The following is a 22418-nucleotide window of genomic DNA, read 5'->3' as shown; positions in this document are numbered from 1 at the left end:
AACAGTAAATAGTAACATTACACATTGTGGTATTTTATAGTGTCTAAAGTAGTGGTAGCATATCAATATTCTCCTTTTAGAAAGGTAAAATTTAGAGACTGGACCCCTTCCCATACAACACTGTATTAGTCTGCACTGTGTATATAGCTAACAGTTGGGACTCAGTATTCTCTGTTGGAGTCGGAGAGTGATGAGTCACTCAGATGTCTTTATTAATAGTAGTCATGGCATCTAAGTGGTTAGAAAGTTAGAAAGATCCATTTTATATCCACCAAAACAATGTTTCTATATACTGTATACTTTCGGTATTTCAGGTAAGTAGAACTTTGCTTGTTTTGTGCCTTCCTGGAAATATGATTTCTTCTATTTTTCCTGATAAACACTGATAAGCATTGCGTCAGAGATTGGTTTCTAAATATATATATATATATATATATATATATATATATATATATATATATATCTTATATGTAGAAAAATAAGTGTCTGTCCATCTGGCTGTTCTTTATGTGTGACCAAACGATTGGACCGATCTTCACCATATCTGGCACATAGATACATCAGGTGTCCGAGAAGGTTTTAGACTGGGTCCCAGTTGTCTAGGATGTACCATTCCTGAGATAGTATTCCCAAAAAATGATCTGTATTGGCCAATAGAAGCCTGCAAGTCACTCATATTCCAACTGCCAGACACACAGTCATATGCCCCTTATCAGCCAATAGAAGCTTGCAGGTGCTTAGTCTCCAAATTCACACAGCTTGCCTCTAGGTACAAGCTTTTTGTCTTCACTGCTTTAAATTAGCTTTAAAGGCGCTGTGGATGACACTGTAACACAAGGTCACATACCCACAGCTTTACTCCAGGTTTCCATAACAACCAATCGTGGGTTTTTCACTCACATCCATTCTTAGAAATTGAAACATATTTAAATTACACACGTTTACCATCTCTCTGGTATACCATACAACTAATACTACTTGGTACAGGAAGAAGAAGAAGGAGATTGTTTGAGTCTCACCAGCACAAGAGAAATGAGAGTGTGCCCTATCACACCCCTTTGCCCCATATCAATGACCTATTAGATATTACCGTATGTCCATTTGTTGAAAACTACAATATACTGCAACACAAAATCCATGCATCCTTCCAAGCAATCCCATGATCAAGTCGCCATATATGGAAGAAAAATGTTATGGGTGTCAGAATATGATACTCTAGGCAAGTTTTTTTTTTTTTTCATAACTGGCATACAGTAGGCAAGTCTTAATGAACAGCCACATTGGAGTGAATTGCACCAAATTACTGAGTGATTTACATAAAATTGCTGAAATGCAAAGCCCTACACCCTCCTTACCCACTTGTATGAAAGTGGCAAGTTTTACCGAACAGGGGGGAAAGTTTAAATTTACAGCAGTGTGCCAAAAAGTGCCATTTTTTACACAAGTCAGCCTTTTATGTACGCCAGATAATGTGTATATATTCATTGATAACAATGCTTTATGCTTTTGGAGAAGTAAAACTTACTGCCTAGAGCCACCACTGGGGGATGGGGAAGTCAGCGCATAGGAATTAATAGAGCTAACATTGAATTCCATGGAAGTGGTAAAAGTCTCCTTATACTATGCTCCCCCTAGTGGAGAGTGTAAGGAAATGAAATGAGTTAGTGCTAAGAAGTTGAAGATTGCCACCAGGTACTCTACTCCCATGGACACCATATCTCCTGCATTGTCTGACTACATGGTAGGCATGCCGGAACTTGAGGGCTGCAGAGGGCATGGTTGCACCCAGGTCCAAGAGCCTTTCGGCGCCCATAGGGTGTTTCTTCCCAATATGTGAAGATCAATAGTATAAATGACACAATATAGTAGGTGAGGCCTGGTGTACACCTTGCACTGGGGCCCAGGATCTTCATGTCATGTCTCTGGTGTTGTTGACAGAAGGCTGATGACTTTGGCTTTGCCAGCTACTGTCTCTTAATATTAAAGAATGTAGAAGGGAGGGAGAAGAAGTTGTAAACTGCAGAACAAAGCTATTAAGAAACAAGGAAAGCACTCAAAAACTACAAGGGAATAGATCATATACAGTTGCAAGAAAAAGTAAACCCTTTGGGATTACCCTGATTTCTGCATTGGTTTACAATAAAATGTTCCCTAATTGTCATCTAAGAGATGGGTTTCTTACGAATGGCCACTTACAATACTGTGTAAGCGGCCATTTTCTCGTGGCCTGTGGGCATGCGCAGTCTGCTCTGCCTAAGGCCCAAGGCATAGAAGTTTACAAGCCACCACCGGAGGAAGAGGCTGAAGAGGACGCTTCTGACAAAGATGGAGGAGGCACTGGAGAGAGTTCTCTCACAGCATTGGGGATGCCCCCAGTGCTGCCTGAGCGCTGGTGCCCGCCCCCAGTGCTGCGAGAGAGCTAATTTGCATACCGACAAGAACCAGGATTGTAGGTGAACGGCGGCGCGGAGAAGACAAAGAAAGGTAGGAGACAAATAGCCTTTCTTAAGGCTATTCCGACGTGATACCTAGAAAAAATAGTTTGTGAATGATAGAATCCCTTTAAATAGAGAGACTTCACACTGTTCAAATCTTTATCAGCAAACTGTAATTATCTGACCAAAGAGCAGGAGATAACTGATATAGGGGAATGAAATATTCATACCTATTTTATAATTTAATATAATAGTAGTTATTAAATGGGTTATTAACTCTTATAAAATGTATGGCCTAATCTTAATGTAAGCCATCAACTTTAGATTGGTGAATTCTTATTGTCCGTACCCCTAGAGATCAGCTGTATTTACCTTCACTTTCAACCTCTTTTATAGTGGCAGTTATGAGTTACAACAACTGTGTAAAAAAATAAAATTGTTCAATTTATTTAATATTATATATTTAGCATTATGTATGACTTCATGTATTTTTTTTTTAGTATTTAGGATTGACTTTCCTATTGAATTATGTCTGATATTTTTAAATTTGTGCCATGAAAAATTTAAGAGCGATACTTTAAGTTTGGGACTCTGAAATATTGTTTCATGAGAAGAAAGTTAAGGTTTTAAACAATTAAAATGTTAAGGTCAACGTGGAAGCAAAAGGAGTGTCCTTTCCAAGATTTCCAATTAGGGAGGCATTAAAAAGTCCAAGTGAGAATAAATTACTTGGTGCGTACTGTACATAACCACATACTTAAGAGCACAACTGTGCCTCTTTTATGTCTGCAGCTGCTGAACCCTACTGCCTACAACTTATTACCATTACACTGAAAATTACAAAAACTCAATCTACTGTAGAAATGATCGTTTGCAGGTTATATAATAAGCCTTCTAAAAAGGCAATTGGCAAAGGAATACTTTAGAAATTACATAACTCTTGTAGGAGAGTTTTCGCAAAGTCACCTATTTTAGGTAACTTTCTACAGATACTAGAATGTTTATTAAAGGGACAGTATCATAAAGACTACCCATATACGCTGTTATAATATAAGATTGGATAAAGGGGGTACTATACTCAGCAGGGGTATAACTTGATGGGGTGCATTCGAAGGACCATGAGCACTGGTATATCTATATTGGTCACAGCAGTCACAGATGAGACTTGGCTCATAAACAAGAGAAGCGCACAGGTCACCCTCACTATACTAGGGCTGGATAACCTTCTTTGCTTTCCTTCTTTGGTGCATCATAAATTTATTTCCTCTGCCCTCTGGTGCACTGGAGTGGGAAGGTTTATGATACAAAGCCTTCCACTGTCTGAAAGGAGAAATTTAACCCTTAAATTTTAAAAATAGCAATTGGTTAGCAGCATATAGTCAAGGCTTGATTCTATGGAAGAGGCTGTGGAACAAAAGGGGGTAAGATTACCATGTGGACAGAATGAAAGTGGATGGGAATGATGAGAAACGTGTGTATAGACATAGTGTGAACAAGTCACTGGTTAGCACTTTAGCGTTGCAGTGCTGAAATCCTAGGTTTGGATCTGACCAAGTACAACATCTGCAAGTAGTTTGTATGTTCTCCCTGTGTTTGCATGGGTTTCCTCTCACATTCTAAAGACATACTCATAGGGAATGTGGATTGTGAGCCCAATATGGGACAGTAACCCACAAAGTCTATAGTGTAAATAACTGTGGAATATGTTGAAATATACAAGTAAAACAGATAAAATACATTATAGCTAGAAGTAGATATAGGAAAAATAGAAATGTAATTATTGCCAAAATATATGGATGGGCTGTGGCAGAAAGTCATGAGGGCAAGTTGCTCATGGGGGCCGAAGCTCAGTTTTTGCACCAAGAATCATGAGCCTTTAGTCATGCCCCTGATACATTAGACCCCCCCAACGATGAGCATGAATAGAGAGTGTTAGAGTTAAGTCCTCCATATTTGTATTTTGTCAGCCATCTTGTAACCTTTTTCTTATATAAGCTTTATGAGCATGTCTGTTTAAAGTTCAAGAGGCCCTTTTGGGTGGTTAAGGAATGCTGTGTGGATGAATCCTTATCTTTGTCTATCTCAAGGGTCTCATCTTTTGAAGATGCAGCTGACTATTTGTATATCTCTTATCTCTTTTACTCAATGTATACACTTAGAGTGTGTAGAGTGTATATACTTAGAGTTTATGTAGCCTATTCGTTATCTTCAAGGTTGGAATTGATTGGCACCAGCATGTAATCTTCTCTATCTTGCCATGATATATACATATAGACATAGTGTGAGATGTTAGTTCACACATAAGTATTTTGAAACTTTCTGTGTTTAAGGACAAAGTCCATCCTAGTCTGGAAAGCTATAATGAGATGCAAATTACATTAGGCCTTTAGCCAATAGTCATGTGCCAGGTTTTACAATGTTATGTTATTAGAATAGTCCAACCTGCTTTTGTCTGTATTGTATTTAAACTACCTTTTTGCACTATTAAAATTAGAACTCACTTGATACACTATCAGCTGTGTGTGTGGCTTCTCCAGGCTAAAGGATGGGTGAGCTCATCCAGGCCTGTTATTAAATTTGGAACTCTGCAACATACTCTTATTATGGGGACCGCTTGATGTCTCTAACAAGAGCTACTTTATTAGAGCAGCTCCCACACTAGCAGACTCTATCCTTGTAGTACATTGTATTACATTCCACCATGAGACGGGTGTGTAATGAAGGAGCTACCTGTGTTTGGATGATAGATAAGGAAACATTAGGAGCGTCTTTTGTTAGTCAGTGGCTCAAACAATACTCTCTACTCTGGACTGTGCCTTGACACAACCATTACTCCCATCATCTCAAACAGCAAGTCAAAGCAGCCTAGATGGCTGGTAGTTCATTAAAATAACCATGCTACCTCCCTCAGTCCCATATGCCCCTCTCAAGTCTGTCAGAGAGGCATGTCTATCAATCAATGATCTCAGACTCTCATCAAGAGGTACACTACCCAAAAGTATCCTGTGAGAACCTTTTTATAGGGTAGCAGGAAAACACTTTAATGCCGTTTTGGTGCAACACCCAAGTTTCTAATCAGACCCCACCTGTAATTATTTAGGTATATATCTGCCCTAGGTATGAATGCATGGTTAGTTTTGCAGCAATCCAACATTGTTGTATTTATTTTATTGGTCAATGAATGAACTCCATCATCTCTGTAGTGACTTTTCATGGTAATATTAGCGGCCATGGATGCTGGCATTGGTGCTGGCAGGTGTTTTGCTGATGACAGATATATTTATTTAGCATTCATTTTGAGCAAATATTAGATTATGTAATTTAGACACATCATTTCTCTGTACCAGTAGACCTCAAGTAACTGATCCATCTATTACGTCAAATTAATAGCTGTATGACAGCTGTAATACCAAGCTGCAGTCCTGATGTAACTCTATTGATCAAGCTGTCAACTCTTTCTGTGTCACATTCAACCCTGATTATAGCAGTGTATATGGGAATCATCATCCCTGTGGCTGCAGTCACCACCCTGGAGCTGGTGTCACTATATAGACAGTATGGAAATAGATACATGACTTTAGGTCTGCCTCTTGTACCAGCCGGATATAAGTGGCCTATCACGGATATTTCCAGGTGCAGGCACAATATACTGTGATACAGAGCATGCAAATATGATGTTATTTAGGAATCAATGTAAAACTCTGAAAAAATAATCAGAAAAATAATTCAATTTGCTTAATCAATATAACACTTAACTACAAATGAAGTGCTAATATGTGCATTACCCCAAAATGGTATGTGTAGAAACTACATCTTGTCCAAAAAAAAAACAAGACCTTATAAAAACTTGAAATATTTTGTTTTGCACAAAAAGCCAAAAATAAGTATATATATATATATATATATATATATATATATATATATATATATATGAAAAATCATGTAGCTTGTGGCTGCTGTATACAAACCATCTAATATAAGCTTAGCATTTCCCATTGGGTGGTATCTACGTCACTTGATCTTATGACCTACTTTTTAAAAAAAATCTATTTTGCATTTTATTGACTGCAATATGCATTCAGAACTGTCAATATGACAGCAGCTTTAGGTAATGAGGTTGTAAACCCTATCTGAAATGCACTAAAACGGTTTTATTTCGAACACAAGCTATAATCAATATGTCAAATTAAAAGCAAACATGAAACCTGACTAAGGCTCTGTTCAGACTACCATTATTCTGTTTTCATAGTAGTAGGATTACTTTTCCTTCCTCTGCCTGTTGCTCTGCTCTTTCTGGCTGTGGGTGCTGGATTTCAGTCTGGTTCTTTAAGAGAGTCTACATTTTGCTTGTCAGACAATTCCCTGCCCCCTTGGGCTATTTACAAACAGCAAGGACCTAGAGGTCTGTAGCAGGAGATCTGCGTTCACTGGTGATGATGAGGATGAGACACAAGCCCAAATTTTCATAGCAAACTTTTTATTGAAATAAAAGAACAGGTCATCACGACGCGTTTCAGGCCAAAACTAGGCCATTTTTCAAGTGCAAATCAACTGGTCACATCGGGCCAGATGCGCATCTTTTTCAGTGAAAAAGGTTCTGATAAGAACCGAAACGTCGCCCTGCTTGAATTAAATCCACACTTTTTCTAATAGTTGGAGTGCTGCCATTTTTTCCTCTTCTTACCGTATTTTGCGGACTATAAGGCGCACCGGACTATAAGGCGCATTACCCATGAGCGCCTTATAGTCCTGCCTAGGTCCATATATAAGGCGCACCGGACTACAAGGCGCAGCGCTGTCCGGTGCGCCTTATATGATTGAAAGCGGCGGCCGGCAGACTTTGCCGGCGGCCGCTTAACCCCCCGCGTGCCAGCCGCTTCTATTCATTTCAATGGTACGCTTCCATTGAAATGAATGGAAGCGCTCGGCACACGAGGAGTTAAAGGGATTCTACCTTTAAAAGAACTTCCTTCTTGATCACGTCGGAATAATCTCCTTACCTTTTTACCATAGCCAGCGCCGCCTTCTTCCGCAGCTCCGTCTCTGTCTTCTTTGGGCCTCATGGATGACGCATGCGCAGTCGGCTCTAACAGGCTCTCGCAGCCAGAGCCGACTGCGCATGCGTCATCCATGAGGCCCAAAGAAGACGACATGGAAGGCGCGAACACAGCTCAGGGAGAAGGCGGCGCTGGCTATGAGAAAGGTAAGAGACGAATAGTCTTTTAAGGCTATTCCGACGTGGTTAGGGGGAAGAGGTTCTTTTAATGGTAGAATCTAGAGTTGAGCGAGTACTGTTCGGATCGGCTGATCCGAACAGTACTCGCTCATCTCTAGTAGAATCTCTTTAAGCAGCGGCCGCCGGCAAAGTCTGCATGCCGCTTCCATACATTACAATGAGAGCGCGCTATTCAAATAGTTAGAGATGAACGAATACTATTTGAATAGCGCGCTCCCATTGCAATGTATGGAAGCGGCATGGAGACTTTGCCGGCGGCCGCCGCTTAACTCCTCGCGTGCCGCCGCTTCAAGCCTTATATAAGGCGCACCGGACTATAAGGCGCACTTTCGATTTCTGAGGAAATCGAAGTATTTTATGTGCGCCTTATAGTCCGGAAAATACGGTATGTAAAGTTGAAGATTTGCCATCTTTAAGTTTGGCTCTACACCCAGTTTGTATGCTGTGCTGCTTCTGCGTTTTTTTCTACTAGATATGTAGATAAGATAGATACATTTACAAGCATCAAAGGAGCTAAGGCTGAACACGAATTGAAGCTTGCAAAAGAGGCAAAGAGTAAGGTAAAAGGATTTTGGGGATATGTTAAAAGCAAAAGAAAAGTGAAGGAGACCATTGGAGTCCTGAAGAATGACAAAGGAGAAACAGTTAACATGGTGGAACAGCAGGTGGAGCTACTAAATTCATATTTTGTATCCGTCTTCTCCCAAGAAACTAATGGAAATATCGACATTAATGGTGATGGAGATGAGGGGAAGGAGGACTCCAAGCTGACTATAAGCGAAGGTCTGGTAAGAGAGCACTTAGCCAAGTTACAGGAAACCAAGTCCCCAGGACCAGATGATTTACACCCTAGAGTCCTGAAAGAGATAGCAGAGGAAATAACAGAACCCATTGCTATAATCTTCGGTAAGTCATGGGAAACAGGAGTGGTCCCTTTACATTGGAAAAGGGCAAATGTTGTCCCCATCTACAAAAAGGGGAAAAGGGACGATCCAGGAAATTACAGGCCGGTAAGTCTGACCTCGATAGCAGGAAAAATCTTTGAGCAAATTGTCAAGGAACATTTACTTCGGTACCTGGATGGGAAGGCATTAATTAACCAGAGCCAGCACGGCTTTATGACCAATAAATCTTGTCAGACTAACCTGATTTCCTTCTACAACAAAATCACTGAATGGTTGGACCAAGGGAATGCCGTGGACATAGTATATCTTGACTTCAGTAAGGCATTTGATAAAGTATCACATAACCTTCTTATTGAAAAAATGATTAAGTATGGCTTTGACAAAAAATCAGTTAGGTGGATTCACAACTGGCTTAATGATCGGGCACAACGAGTAATACTAAATGGCTACACATCGAACTGGAAGAAAGTCAAAAGCGGGGTGCCGCAGGGCTCTGTTCTGGGCCCAGTACTTTTTAATATCTTTATAAATGATCTGGACGATGGAATTATTGGGGAACTCATAAAATTTGCAGATGATACGAAGATAGGAGGAATAGCCAACACTAGAGAGGAGAGAGAGTGTATTCAAAAGGACTTAGACACACTGGAACAATGGGCTGAGGCGAACAAAATGGTATTTAACAGGGACAAATGCAAAGTTCTACATCTGGGTAACAGAAATGTAAAAAACATATATAGTATGGGAGGAATAGAACTAAGTGATAGCATAGGGGAAAAGGACTTGGGCATAATAGTAGATCACAAATTCAACATGAGCCAACAGTGCGGTGCTGCTGCAAAAAAGGCTAATAAAATTCTGGGATGTATTAAGACAAGCATTGAATCTAGATCAAGAGAGGTCATTATTCCGCTGTACTCTTCCCTGGTCAGACCACACCTGGAATACTGTGTACAGTTCTGGGCGCCTCAATTCAAGAAAGACCTCGATATATTGGAGCAAGTCCAGAGAAGAGCAACCAAAATGGTGGAAGGTCTGCAAACCATGTCCTATGAGGAGCGGCTAAAAGAACTGGGATTGTTTAGTTTGCAGAAGAGAAGGCTGAGGGGAGATTTAATAGCAGTCTACAAATATCTGAAAGGTAGTCACAGTGCAGAGGGATCTACCCTATTCTCATTAGCACAAGGAAGTACAAGAAGCAATGGGATGAAACTAAAGGGAAAGAGATACAGATTAGACATTAGGAAAAACTTTCTGACAGTGAGGGTAGTGAGAGAGTGGAATAGGCTGCCACGGGAGGTGGTGGGCGCTCCATCAATGGAAATCTTCAAGCGGAATCTGGAAGATACATATGGATGGATAGATAGATAGATAGATAGATAGATAGATAGATAGATAGATAGATAGATAGATAGATAGATATAGGTGGATAGATGGATAGATAGATAGATAGATAGATAGATAGATAGATAGATAGATAGATAGACAGACAGACAGACAGACAGATAAAACAATCCGGTCTGTCAGCAACCTGTATGGATGGAAAACGTCCTTTCATTGGAAAAAGCAGTACACCATGTATCGGTCCACACTGGGACCTTTCTCAAGTGCCAGTGTGGACCAACACGTGGTGTACTGCTTTTTCCAATGAAAGGACATTTTCCATCCATACAGGTTGCTGACAGACCGGATTGTTTTTTCTATTGTAAACCCTTTTGCTTGGAGAGGGGTTTCTGCCGTGCAATTTGTGGGATAATCCCCAGATTTGCTGGTGCTGCTGCAACTATTTTTCATAGATAGATAGATAGATATGAATAGATAGATAGATAGATAGATAGATAGATAGATAGATAGATAGATAGATAGATAGATAGATAGATTTATTTTTCTTTATGGACGGTTGGAAGATTACAGTCTAATGAATATATAGTTGGCTAAAACCTGGACCACAATTACAGTTCACGTTATGATAAAAATATTGTAGAGGGACACAAGATTTCCAGTTATACCAAGGAGAATGAGATTTCCATTAAATAACACATACAGCTCATCAGGTTTCCTGCAACACAATGCATTTACATTTGACAAAGTCAATGATGACAACATTGTTACCTTAATGAGCTCTTCTCTAGAGGCAAAACTTGAAACCAAGCAATTTTCTATGCTTTTGGAGTTGGTGATTGATACGTAAAGACGATTCTCAGCGATCTCATGAGCATGAGCAGGTAGAATGGTTTCTATGCCTTCCCTATGGCAAAGAAATGATAAACATTATTCATATTTAATTATTTAGCATGCAATAAATATTTAACAGGTGTTCAGCATTCAGCTGGAGGTTTGGGAAGAATGCCTTGAAACATGCCATTGTTGAGAAAGGAATCTGCATCTGCGTCTTTGGGTAACAATAAAAGCTAGCGCCACCAAACGATAATCTTTCTCTAGTAAAAACCCCTTGAAAAGCAACGTTCTATCAGATTTGCTTGCTCACCTTAAGTATTTCATGAAATCACTTCTTGGTTTTACCTCTCCAGGAAATCGCTTTCTAAAATCTTCAGAGAAAGTGTAAAGGAAATCCTTACTTTCCTAAAAGCCAAAGGAAAATGATATTTTTACTGCCAATTCAATAAATGTATAAATTTAAACGTAGTGGACAAAAAGCAAAAGGATACGTAACAGATTACTGTATATCTAATTAAGGACGGGTTCACACAAGACAGCTGTTTGGTTCTTGTTTGGTGTAGTGTTCAACCGAAACCGCCAGATGTTACAGGAAAATCAATGGGGAATTATGAATTCATATTTTATAAGAATGATTCATAACATTTTGGACTAGTGCTATTTATTTTATTGGATATTAATGCATATTTTAGGCTGGGATTTATTGGATGTCACCATCTGTGTGCCTTGATGTTGGTATATTTATCATAGTTACTACATTTTATGTATGTTGCAGCTGAATAGCCTTATTAAAATAATAAAATACATATTGTTACTTTCCAAAATTTCCACCTCATTCCGACGACTGCCTGGTCTGTCTTTATTCCTCTGTATCAGTGATGTATTGTCTCGATAAGTCATAATGGCAGCCAATGGAGTTGTTTGATGCTGTCACTGTAGCCGGTGAATGGCTGCCACAATCTCATAAGGCCTCATTCACATCTACGTTGGTATTCCGTCTGAGGGAGTCTGCATGAGGACCCCTCCCGAACAGAATACCGAATGCAACTGCAAGCGGTGTGCCAGTGAAAGCGCACGGACCCCATAGACTATAATGGGGTCCATGTACTTGCCACCAGATCTCCGGACAGGAAAGTAGTTCACAATCTACTTTCCTGTCTCCATGATTTATGTGCGCAGGAAAGTATATGGGTTCTGGGGCCACACGGTGGCTCAGTGGTTAGCACTGCAGCCTTGCAGCGCTGGAGTCCTGGTGTTCGAATCCCACCAAGGGCAAAAAAACATCTGCAAGGAGTTTGTATGTTCTCCCCGTGTTTGCATGGATTTCCATCCCATATTCCAAAAAGACATACTGATAGGGAAAAAATGTACATTGTGAGCTCTATGTGGGGCTCACAATCTACATTTAAAAAAAAAAAAAAAAAAAAAAAAAAAAAAAGGAAAGTCTATGGGTTCCGTGTGCTTTTACTGCACCGCGCTTGCAATTGCGTTTGGCATTCCATTCGGAAAGGTCGCATGCGGACCGGAATACCAACACAGATGTGAATGAGGGGGTAAGGAGAACCAAGTAGGACACATGAATGTAGCTCTTGTTTTATTTGACCTAATCTTACTTTCTATACTATTTTGTTTGTTGGAGCCACAGCCCCATACTACACCTAAAACCATGGCACCTGGGTGTCTTTATTCTTTTGCCAAAACCTTACCAAACTATCCTCAAACATGGCACCCATGACTGCACTTCCCATCACCATTAGGGTATGTTCACAAGGAGGAAAAGGTCACAGCATCCAGCTCCTGTGTAGGCCCGAATGAATGGGCCTATACTGGAGCATATCTCAAGCCACAGACGCCACAGCTGATTCCGCCACGGAATCCGCGGCAAGGTAGGGCATGCTGCTTCTTTTTTCCGCTACTAGCTAGCGGAAAAAAGAAGCACGTGACTCCCATTGAAGTCAATGGAAGCCGTTTTTGGCAGCGGATTTTGAGGCAGATTCCGCGTCAAAATCTGCTGCCAAAAAAACTCTGTGAACTAACACTAGCACTATGCACATACTCAAGTAGCGCTAGGTTCATACCTGTGCCTGCTGTCCACTTGGGGATTCCGTTCTCCATTTCGCTTGAAAAATGCAGAAACAAAAGCGTTACCCGGTTTGGACGGAAACCGGACAGAAACCGGACAGACCCCATTATAGTCTATGAAGTCCACGGTTTTTTGAGGGTAACCCCTTTTATAAAGAGGATTAGATACAAACCTAAGTATGCAGTCATGAACCTAGCGTAACTAAAGCCCTGAGCAAGTCTCTGTTTTTCAAAAGTTTGATCCTATAGAATTTGTAAATTTGGTATCAATCCAGGTTGTTCCAAAGTGATTCACTCACAAAATTATAATTTTAGTTGTTTTTTTTTTTTTAGAAAAGTTTCTTGAACTCCCTATTTACTTTTGCATTGTGATTTCTGTCATGAAGGGAAATGTATACATTGTAATGGCCTGATGTGTATTTTGTATACATTTCTACTGTATATTTAATATCTTGCAGTTCTTCTGCATATAAAAGGATTATTGTTATTTATTATTATTATTATTATTATTATTATTATTATTATTGTTTATTTATATAGTACCATTAATTCCATGGTGCTTTACATTTGGGAATCTGCACTGTACTTTGTACCATCCACTTTGTTTCTATTATAAAGCCAAGTACCCTACATGCTTTCTACAGGTCTTTTGTTTAGTGAATGCCTTATAGATTTATGTATTTATTGTATAGTCTTATTACGGTTGTCTTGTCTTTTCACCTTTGTCGGGATGCGTGGCTTTGATATTCTAAAGTAAGTAAACTATTTCTATATCTTTCTTGTGAGCACTGCAATAGAACAGAAAAAAAAAAAAAAAAATGCGCACATATATTCGAGCTGTTAAATCTTCAAGAGCGGTGGGCAAAAGCCTAGAACCTCTTTACTTGTATTGTAAAATTTATAATGTGAATTATATTCTATAGGTTTGCTCTGCTCTGCAGTGTATTGTACGGTATAATGTGAAGTATTTTCAGCTAATGCAGTCTGTTCACTCGTTATTTGTAGCAGATAATGACTGATAGCAAGATTAACTCTTAATTTCCACTGAATGACTCACTGACTACCAGAGGAAAATGGTCTTTTTGGACTGAAAAAACGGAATTTTACCGTATTAATTTAACAAAGGAAAGCTAATATTTGATCATCTCTAGAATTTATGTAAAATAATAATTATCATTGTCCTTTTTACTCTCAGGAAAAAAAATTGTATTAGTGATTCCTGATCATTTTATACAGAAAAAAAAAATAAATTCTTAATATCAAACTAATATATTACTGAGTATCTTTTTTTGGTTTAAGAGTTGCTATTTTCTTTATTAAAATTTATTATTATAGTCATTATATATATTTTTTTTTGCTTGCTACTTTCCACAATTAACAACAGGCTCGGATTACAAATGAATCCCTAGCGGGCACCTGAGCCCGATGGGCCACCAGCTCTCCCCGTAATGACATGATACACTCACTGTACTTATACAAAGACTTGTGGCGTAACTAGGAATGGCGCCCCCCCAACAACGAATGCCGAAGAACCCAACCGAATGACATCTCCCCTTCCCCCCCACATGCACTATTATGGGCCATAGTGGCCCCTGCACACAGTATTATGTCCCATAGTGGCCCCTGTACACACAGTTTGATGCCCCATAGTGGCCCCTGCACAAACAGTGTTATGACCTACAGTGGCCCCTGCACACAGTATTATGCCCCATAGTGGTCCCTGTACACACAATATTATGCCCCATAGTGTCCCCTGTACACACAGTGTTATGACCTACAGTGGCCCCTGCACACAGTATTATGCCCCATAGTGGTCCTTGTACACACAATATTATGCCCCATAGTGTCCCCTGTACACACAGTATGATGCTCCATAGTGGCCCTTGCACACACAGTGTTATGACCCATAGTGGCCCCTGCACACAGTAAGATGCCCCATCGTGGACACCCGTGAACAATTATTATACTCTGGGGTCTGAAAAGTTCCCAGAGTATAATAATCAGAGACCTGGGGGGATACAAACATAAAAAAACACTGTTACTTACCTATCCCTGGCTCCACTGCACTCCCCACTGATGTCGGCCATCTTCAATAAGGTATGGGACGTTATATGACCTGGGCCTGTGTTGCGACGCCTAAGGACACAGGCCCCGGTCATGTGACATCAGGGACATCACACTAGTAGGCCCGAAGCCTACCCGGAGTCAGGAGAGGTAAGTAAATGGGGCCCGTTACTAGTAATGGCCTATTAAAAAAAACAAAACTCTGCGGTAGCGGCTGTCGCTAGGCCCCCTAATGTCCCGGGCCCTGTGGCAGCCATTACCATTACGCCACTGACAGAGACTCAATCCAGAGCATCTAAATCAGGCTACACGTCAGTATAATATACTGGATAGATTAGATAAAAATGATCCAGTCCATTTTTATATAGTGCATATACATTTAGTAATTAGGATAATATCTTGGTGCAGAGTCAGGCCAACCAGTATTCATCCTTTATGGGCTCCATCTTGTGAACTTTCTGCAGGAACATCTTGCTGATGAGGTCTGCTGCTGTGTGAACCCAAATCCCCAGTTCACAGAACGAATAAGCCACTAGCTCAAGGGAGGGACCAGCTGTAGGCTACTGAAAGGATCCCAGGACAGAAAAAATTGGGTAAGGGAGCAAACTACTACTGGAAAAAAAAAAAGATATTGGTGACATTTTAGGAATTTGTGAACAAGTGTCAGTATTTGTATGTAACGCTATAGTCAATCGCCGAATGAGTTTTACGCAGGAGCTTTAAGCACCTGGGTTCAACATTGATCAACAGAGCCACATTTGAGCTGCTATTACCATGGTAGCTATACACCAAATAGCAAAAGTATTGGGCTACCTACATATTACTCCTAGAGAAATTTTATGAAATCCTGTTCTAAATCCAGGCATTACCATTGGGTATTTCCAACTGTTTGCAGATAAAACAGCTTTCACTCTTCTTTTAAAGTGCGTCTGTGGGAATTTTTGCATATTCATCCAGAAGTTCTTTTTCATTCCAAGGATTTTTTTGACGGGGTTGTGTTCAGAGCTTTGTGCAGAGTGGTCAAATTCTTCTACGTCAAACTCAATCAACCATGCCTTTATGGACCTTGCTGATGAAAAATTCATGCTGGAAGTAATAAAGGGTTTCCTGAAACTGTTCCCACCCAATTGTCCAAAATGTCTTGGTTTGCTGAAGCATTAACATTTTTATCCATTGGAACTAAAGGGCCAAGTCACTGCTGGAAAACAACTCCACAGCAATACTCCTACTCCACCACACTCAGGCAGGTAACGTTCTCCTGGCACTCACAAAATTCAGACTTGTCTGTCCAGACTGCCATATACAGACGTTCCATATATCTCCACTGGATTTTCGCTATTTTAGATAAACATATGCCTGAATAGTCTTTAAAAAGGCTATTCAGGTCCTGCTAATCGTTTTTTAAAAGACAACCAGTTTTAATGAATTACCTTTTAAACATATATGTAAATGAGCCCTACCGTGCACTGAGGGCATTCTGTGCACCCCTCCATGTCGTACTCTGTTGACGCCCTCCTCTCTTGGCTCTTCTATGTAAGTCCTCCTCCTGCTTTCACCGGCTTCAAATGTCTCTTCCCAGCAGTTTCGATCCAAATCTCGCTACTGTGCACGCTCCGGCGGCATTTCTCCACACGAAAATGGTGCCGGAGCGTGCACAATAGCACACAGGACGGAGCGCTACTGCGCATGCGTGAGAGTTGAATCGAAACCACCAGGAAGAGACAGTTGGAGGCGGTGAACCGAAAACAGGAGGTGGACTTACATAGAAGAACCGAGAGAGGAGGGCGTGAACAGAGTATGATGTGGAGGGGTGCACGGAACTCATTTACATATACTTGTGGAATTGGTGTGTGACAGCCTATGGTGCCTTTGTGCTGTATTGTATGCTCTCCTGGAAGAATGCTTTATTAAAGGCTATCCATTACAGGAAGCAATGCTGGAGGTGACATTTTTGGATTCATACGCACTGAGCATGGGGAATCGGTTTTTTATGAGAAAAGGAACTAGCAGTACAGGACTGAAGCTGTGCCGATACTTCCAGCAGGAATCACTGAGACAGTCCTTTACTTTTAACATTTTTGATAATAGAATTAAAGAGGACCTTTCACCACTTTTGGGCACATGCAGTGTTATATACTGCCAGAAAGCCGACAGTGCGCTGATTTCAGCGCACTGTTGGCTTTCCCGATCTGTGCCCGGTATAAAGAGCTTACGGTGCTGGTACCGTAGTGCTCTATGGTCAGAAGGGCGTTTCTGACCATTAGCCAGCGACGTCCTTCTGCCTCGCGGCGCCAATCGCGCTGTACTGTGGAGCCGGGAGGAACGCCCCCTCCCTCTGCTCACACAGCTCGTCCATAGACGAGCATTATCAGGAGCGGGAGGGGGGAGTTCCTCCCCGCTCCACAGTACAGCGCGATTGGCGCCGCGAGGCAGAAGGACGTCTCTGGCTAATGGTCAGAAACGCCCTTCTGACCATAGAGCACTACGGTACCAGCACCGTAAGCTCTTTATACCGGGCACAGATCGGGAAAGCCAACAGTGCGCTGAAATCAGCGCACTGTCGGCTTTCTGGCAGTATATAACACTGCCTGTGCCCAAAAGTGGTGAAAGGTCCTCTTTAAGTAGTAAATTGAATGCAAATTCCTAGCAGATTAAAAGTCATTTGATATCATGTATATTTTGACAGTCTCTACCTGCTCCTTGGTATCGTGCAGGCTACTATTATTGGCAGGTAGATTTGCAAGGTATTGGAAAGGCATTTCAATTTGCAACTTTCCTGCCCGGTTACTATTGTATCATTCCCCATAGTAAGTATACATTAGCTTTTATACACTATCTAACCCTGTACATTAAGCTCATCCTAGAAGACCATACATTTTAACCTTCAGCACAACCTTCACGGTCACACTCCATTTGTAGTAAGAGATCTTGATGAGTTTGTGGCGTTTTCCTATTACAAGCGTCACTAATAGATGTCAGCATTGTACGGGCAGATATGTTCCTATATGGATTTAATAGCACTCCGCTTTATATGTTACTGTTTGATGGAATTATTCCTTCATTTGATCAAAAGACATTAATTAGCAGAATAAAATAGTTAATGTGTCAGAAGGTCTGATAAGACTTAACTACCCGGCTGCAAATAACAGGTTGTCTACATGAACTCTCCGATTATACCTTTAATTACCTGTATTTTGTGTGGAGCTGTTAGAAGAACTGTAGCAACCAGAGATCCGGCTGAAGCCCCAGCAAAGACCTTCACAGCATTCAGCAGCTTCTGACCGTGTTTTAAAAAAGCAGATGCTGCCCCCAAGTGGTAAATCCCGAGAAATCCACAAGCAGCAAAAGATAGATTCAATTGCTTCATTATGCCCTAGAAAATGACAGCGAGATAACACAGTTGGGTCTCTGTTGTACACATATCTGTATTAATATGTATCAAGGTTAAGTGGAAGCAATGCCAATAGTTCCCGATTCTTTTAAAATGTTTTATAGTCTAATAAAAGGAACAATGTTGCATTTGTGATATGAAGGTTACTCAATATTTTTACATTCTAAACACGATATTTTGTGCAGTACACGGATAGGAACTCTGGGTCACCTGAATCAATAGACTCATTTTGTTTCCACATCTGATGGCATTTGGCATCCTCAGAGCTTAATAAAATACATTAGTCACAAATACATTACAGTATTGCAATCGGCAGACCCCAACACTTTTGTGAACTGTATAGATTACTTACATAGGTGCAATGCCATTTGTAGGGTGTGTTCTGCATTGAAGGGTGTGTTAGGAGCTTCCCTTACAGATTCCGTACAAAATGTAGGCAAAGAAGTGCAGTACTCTGTCTAGAGAAATGTCAAACCCCATTATAGTGTCATTTATATCACATTTATTGTTCTGCTACTATTGTATGACACAGCAAAACAATGAAATAAGTGAGTGTAAATAAAGAATGACGTGTCTATGCAAGGGTATACACAGAGGGGTGGTTTAAGGGTTACAAGCACCTCCTTGTTGATTCTGGCCAACCACCACCACAATGGTCATCTTGGGCTAGTTCACACGGGGCCAAAGGGGCGGATTTTGACAGCGGAATCCACATCATAAGCCGCCCCTTTACAATTGTAGTCTACGGAGACCACTAGCGTTCTTTTTTCCACTATCGTCAACAGAAGTGAGCTGCCCTTTTTTCAGGTGGATTGCGCGGCTCGCTGAGCCGCGGCTTCCGCCTGGCAGCTGCAGCCTGTGGCGTCGGCCCATTCATTTGAGCCGACTCCGAGGTGGGGGAAGCCGTGAACGCGATATCGTGGCAGGTAGGTCTTGACCATATTTTGACTTGGCTCCCCGAGTCAAAATATGGTCAAAATCCGCCCCACCACCCCCCTTAGAAGGTTCTGATCCACCTTCCTCTTCTGCTGTACCTCTTCTGTGCAACATGTGTAACCCCTGAAGTTTATGTGCAGTAGTGTGGTGCCACTGATCTCCTACATGAGCTGCCACTCTCCCATTGGAATGAGAGCAGCAGAAAACGAGGGGAGGGGGCATTAACTGTCTTCAGTGATGGGGAGAGAAGTTGTGGGTGCTTGGTTACCCCACCGAATTTTGCATTTACAGTACCAGCAGGACTCTTTGTCAATCATAATACATTGCACCTGCGATGTGAATTAAGAATAACACTAGTGCCACATGGTGACTTTGGCAGTGACACCTGTCGTTTCATTAAAGACAATGATGTCGCCCCGTGACTCCTTCAATCATGTTAGTGAATAGAATCACATGGCTCAACTTTTTCGCTATGTCACAGCACCCTTGGGTCGCAATGCAACTCCATTCTGTAAGATGAGTGTAGAAGTCACATGGCAATGTAGCAGTCTTTGGTCATACGACAAGAGACACAGCCAGAGTTGCTGCATGGATTTAGCCTAAATGGCAGCTCTTGTTCTCCATTACTACACATATAATAACTTCCCATTATGCTTAAAGTATAAGTCTAATACTGATAGGTCTTTCCATACCTTTCCAACATATCCTGAGATTTGTGAAGTGAGATGCACTACTGCGTGTTAAGTTCAAATTCCCAAGTGTACGATATCTCAGGTTCTGTTATAGCTCATACTACTTGTCAGCACATAAAAAATGAGAATCTCAGCTTTCTTGTGATACCAAAACCATTTTTACAAGTGGTAAAAAAAAAAAGAGAGAAACAGCTCTGTATATGTACAATATAACTGTGGACAGACTTTCCTTAGTAACAGCTCAGTTAGAAGAGAATGTTACAGCCTGTTTTATTTTTTTTTAAAAAAGAAGTTAGATAGGATAATAAAGCACATCACAAATGCTCACCGAACATTCCCCGACACAGCGCAAAGAAAAAAACTGGCGGTTACACTTTAATGACCTTGTCTAAGATTAAGACAAATATAGACTATGCGGTTTTAAAATGTGCCAGATTTCTTATATTAGCTGTAGGGACAAGGGACAATATACTGTGTGGGAGTCAGTAAGAGGGACAGTATACTGTGTGGGGCCAGTAAGAGGGACAGTATACTGTGTGGGGGCCATTAAAGGGGTGTTATACCGTATTGGGGCCAGCACACATGGCAGTATACTGTGGGGTCAATAACAGGGGGTGTTATACTGTGTTTGGGGTTACTATACTTTGGGGGCCCAATCTAAAGATTGCCAGGTTGGATATTGGGGTGGGGGCTCTATAGGTTGCTTCACTTAAAAAATAGATCATGTCCTATCCATTTTTACAGCCTGATGGATGCAATACAAGTCTATGGCGCCAATATTTAACATCCATTTATTGGGTGACACATCAGTTTTATTAACTTTAAAAACAGAGTACAGTGTTCGATAAAAATAAATAAGTAAATAAATACAAAAAAAAAATGCTGAAATTCATCCGTTTATTTCAGGAAATGTGACATATGGATGGAAGACAGACGCTAAAAACCGAAAGTGTCATCTGTTTTAATGCCCACCTTCTTCAATATCATGGTCATGTAACCTAAGGCATACAGTCCAGAATTTTGGAGCAAATTGTTCCAGAATTCTGCCGCATATTCAATAGTAAATCTGCCTCTTTTGCATCTTCTCAGGCTATGGGGGCTCAGTGGTTATGATGCAGACTGCAGCCTGTCAGAAGCTTTCCTAGCATGCTATGATATTGTATTGCATTTATATTGTCAGAAATTGGAGTGGATGCATCGGTATGTGTTACGTTTGCTATAATGCTTCGTGCCACTTGCAAATAGAAAACGCCGGACCCTCCGTAATGACAACTCATGCTCCAATCTAATTTTATTAACCAGAAATCCTCATATAGTGCAGGTCATTGAGGTTCCTGGTGGCCAATAGTGTTTTTTTTATGTTAGAAAATGCGATACGGTATATTTTATAGAACCTATAGTAACTCCTAGTGCTTGTCTAAGTACTTCTTACAGGCGAGTAGAGAAACCTCAGTGTAAGCAAATCTATTACAGTAACTTAGTTCCATAGAGATGACGAATAAAGCAGAGACTTTACAGCTCTGTAGCCTGCACTCCCCCCACCCCAATACAATACTGAGAAATATGTGTCAGTCTCTGGGCTGTGCCAGCTCCCATACAGCCCCGAGCTGCAGATTTCAGGCAGTAAACATTTGTTATTCCAGTACTCTGACCTTTTCTCTCTCCTGCCATAGAAACCAGGAAGGATTTTTTCCTGCACGCCTTCCTTCCTATGTCACTACCCAATAACAGAGATGATTGTAACCTCCAATAGGCAGACCAGGCTCATTCGCTATGCCTGATAGATACAACAGGGTGTTTTTCTTCCCCCGGAGCTAAGCAGCTTATTCAAATGCTGGATATCTTGACCTAAATCTCACCTCGAAACGATTCTTTTTTCCTTCGTTTCTTTTCTTTTATCTCACATTTGGTCCAAGCTCAGTACAATTGCTCGCCTGGATAGTACGGCTTTCCTTCACTTGTCCCTTGCAGATATATAATTCATGGCCATGCTGTCACCGACTTTCACTTAGCTATTTCAGAGCTCACAAATACATATCACTTTTTGCTATTACACAGAAAGAATCCTATCATACTGAATGTATTATTCACAGATGTCTATGTTACTTCACTCTGCTGACACATATAGCTAATCCCAGATATACTCGCTACAATTCTACCGCTGTATCGCCGTATTTGGTGTAGTTCTTTTACGCCGCATAGCTCTGGGAGACAATGAAATGACATGCATTTTTTATATACCCAGAGGTTTTGTAGAACAGCAAGAAAATGCATGGAACACATTTGCTACCGGTTTTGATGGCACCAAAGTATGGAAAATAATTGCTAAATATAGCAAATAAAAGGTTTAGAATATTGTACATATCATACAAATTTAATGGGATTCTACCAATAAGCACATTTGTCTGCTATCCATAGGATACCACATGAGACTCATCTTTGGGGGTCCAACTATTGGGAGCCCCTAAGATCACAAGCACAGAATTTCCGGGATCACAA

At 40.8% G+C, this 22418-nt stretch overlaps 1 protein-coding gene across 1 annotated transcript in view; it reads right to left on the bottom strand.

Moving 5' to 3' along the window:
• Positions 1–21584, bottom strand: part of PNPLA4 (patatin like domain 4, phospholipase and triacylglycerol lipase) — a 36682-nt gene extending 15098 nt beyond the window's left edge. The window contains exons 1-4 of the mRNA XM_075263654.1: positions 21572–21584; positions 18088–18273; positions 11065–11159; positions 10689–10824 (exon numbers count right to left, since the gene is read on the bottom strand). Coding sequence (XP_075119755.1) covers positions 10689–10824; positions 11065–11159; positions 18088–18267 — 411 coding nt within the window. The 5' untranslated portion in view covers positions 18268–18273; positions 21572–21584. The remainder of the gene's footprint in view (positions 1–10688; positions 10825–11064; positions 11160–18087; positions 18274–21571) is intronic.
• Between the last annotated feature and the right edge of the window lie 834 nt (positions 21585–22418).

The sequence above is a fragment of the Leptodactylus fuscus genome, chromosome 2 (genome assembly GCF_031893055.1).
Source record: "Leptodactylus fuscus isolate aLepFus1 chromosome 2, aLepFus1.hap2, whole genome shotgun sequence".
NCBI lineage: Eukaryota > Metazoa > Chordata > Amphibia > Anura > Leptodactylidae > Leptodactylus > Leptodactylus fuscus.
Note: the sequence above shows the minus strand (reverse complement) of the source record. Positions and strands in the feature narration are given on the sequence as shown.